The sequence below is a fragment of the Cebus imitator genome, unplaced genomic scaffold, assembly GCF_001604975.1.
Source record: "Cebus imitator isolate Cc_AM_T3 unplaced genomic scaffold, Cebus_imitator-1.0 Scaffold12, whole genome shotgun sequence".
NCBI classification, from domain to species: domain Eukaryota; kingdom Metazoa; phylum Chordata; class Mammalia; order Primates; family Cebidae; genus Cebus; species Cebus imitator.
Window position 1 is genome coordinate 11,525,551 of NW_016107327.1, and position 2,550 is coordinate 11,528,100.

Here is a 2,550-nt window from a genome sequence, read left to right on the forward strand (position 1 = left end):
AAAAATACAAAAAGTAGCTGGGTGTCATGGCACACACCTGTAGTTTCAGCTACTTGGGAGGCTAAGGTGGGAGGACTTCTTGAGCCAGGGAGGTCAAGGCTGCTGTGAGCCATGATAGCACTACTGCACTCCAGCCTGGGCGACAGATAAGACAACCTGACTCAAAATAAATAAATAAAATAAAATAAAATAAAACGTTTTGCCGGGCACGGTGGCTCACACCTGTAATCCCAGCACTTTGGGAGGCTGAGGCAGGTGGATCACCTGAGGTCGGGAGTTCGAGAGCAACCTGACCAACATGGTGAAACCCTGTCTCTTAATAAATAAATAAATAAATAAATAAATAAATAAATAAATGATCAGGGCAAAATTTAAGTTCTTTATTTTTAAAAAAGGTTTAAAATGCAGGATGAACTTAATCTCAAAAAGGGCATTCTTTTGCATATAATATCTTTATTTAACGAGAGGTCTATTGTTATAAAACATTTCAGGTACAAAAAGAGTACAGATAATGTAATGAACACCAGCTTGAAATCCACACAATTTAGTAAGTAAAACATTACAGTGGGAATTAGAGACCTCTTGGTACCCTCTGTGACCCTATTTCCTTTCCTCCCTACTGGTAACCATTTTCCTAACATTGCTGTTCCTCACTTCCCGGCAAATTTTCACACATTCTCTACATACCCATACAATTCTGCTTTTCTAGCGTGGCCAATCTCATCAGTGGACCAAGGTGGGCAGTGAGGACCCAGTGGGGAACAGGTGCCCTGAAGACCCTGCACAGAACTCCTCCACTGAATTTGGGAAACACCGCTCTAGACTGGGGAGGAGAGGGAAGGCCTGACATTCTAACATCCTCGGTAAGCAAAAAAGACCTTCGCTATTTAGGTAGGCGTCAAAGTCCCTGCCGTTACTTTATTACATCTCTTAAGACTAACCGACATTCGCATCAATCCTTTCTAACCATGTTTGCGGGTAATTTCATGAGAGCGCCCTCTCATGTGACACAGTTATCACTCGCTTGTTTTCTCAACCCGACCATGACACTTTCATTTCATAGACGGGTCACCACTCAAAACTCCTAGCCCCGGGCTTTCCATTCTCCCTCAACGTGAACCACCTTGCGTTCAGGGTACAGAAGAAGCCAGCGAGCGCTGTGATCTAAGGTTTCATTGCAGGGACCCCAACAAAATCATTTTGCTGCTCTTGCATTCTAATACTGCATTTCCAGCAAACTGTGAGTCGTAAACGTAAAACCAGGATATTCTAAACTGTAGCAAAGAGAAAACCCTGGAGAGTGGAAAGTTTCTGGATACTTAGACTATTGCTCCAAGACATGAAAAGCGAGTGTCTCCCCCAGGCGCGCCTCCCACTTTACAGAAGCATGGGGTCCAAAGTCTGGAAGCTCCCTGGACCCGCGGGTCTGCAGTCGGCGGAGCGGGAAGGACTCTGGCCGCAGCCCGCGCTTACCATGGCGTCCGAGCCGTGGCCCTCGAGTGACGTGGGGAAGCGCACGTCCCGGACCGAGAGCCGGGAGATCCTGCCGCGCACCATGGCCCCCGCGCCCCGTAGCCGCGCCACCCGTGCGGTCAGGACGCGTCGGGATCCAGAGTGCGCGGCGAGAGGGCGGGAGGGCCGCGAGGCGGAGCACCGTCGGGCACAGAGCGCGCTCATTGGCCACGCGGCCACACCGGTGAACTTAGCCCCGTGGGAGCTCCAGGCCCGTCTCTGGGCTCCCGGGGGCGCTCCCCGCCTTCCGCCGTTTCCCTCCCAGCACTGGACACAACTGCGCTAGCGCGCGTTCGCTAAGGTCAGCTGCGGACCCTGGACCGCAGGAGGCCTTGCGCCACGTCGGCGCCTCCGCGGGACCCTGCTCGGCCCGGATCTGAGGTCGCGAAGGGGCCTGCCCCGGAGCGGCGACCTAGAGGGAGAAGACGAGTCTGAGCTAGTGCATTTGCCCAGCAGCAGATTCCGGCCAGTGGCTCAACTCACGATCGGAGGCCGCAGGTTGCCGCCAGCGTACCCAGGAGAGCAGTGCGTTAGGAAATGCTAGGTGTCTTTAAGTGCCCACAGCCTCAGTTTGCCATCTGATAAATTAAGAGGCAGGCCATCATTCATTACACCCATACTGATGCAGAGTGCTTTAAGGACTTTACCTCAGCCGGGCGCGGTGGCTCATGCCTGTAATCCCAGCACTTTGGGACGTCGAGGCGGGCAGATCACCTGAGGTCAAGAGTTCCAGACTAGCCTGGCCAATATGGTGAAACCCTGTCTCTACTAAAAATACAAAAATTAGCCAGGCTTGGTGGCACGCGCCTGTAATCCCGGAGACTCGGCAGGCTGAGGCAGGAGAATAGCTTGAACCCGGGAGGCAGAGGTTGCAGTGAGCCGAGATGTGGTCACTGCACTCCAGCCTGGGCAACAAGAGGGCGACAGAGCGTGGTGGCTCACGCCTGTAATCCAAGCACTTTGGAGGCCAAGGCAGGCGGATCACCTGTGGTCGGGAGTTCAAGACCAGCCTGACCAACATGGTGAAACCCCGTCTTT

General features: G+C 52.9%; 1 protein-coding gene across 2 annotated transcripts in view; it reads right to left on the minus strand.

The window, feature by feature from the left end:
• The window catches only part of ENOSF1 (enolase superfamily member 1), a 41,211-nt gene extending 39,481 nt beyond the window's left edge, over positions 1-1,730 (minus strand). The window contains exon 1 of one of the 2 annotated variants that reach the window (XM_017499090.2): positions 1,474-1,727. In XM_017499090.2, coding sequence (XP_017354579.2) covers positions 1,474-1,677 — 204 coding nt within the window. In that variant the 5' untranslated portion in view covers positions 1,678-1,727. Of the gene's footprint in view, positions 1-1,473 lie in introns of both variants that reach the window. The other variant, XM_017499098.2, reaches the window with a different exon arrangement.
• Positions 1,731-2,550: the final 820 nt, after the last annotated feature.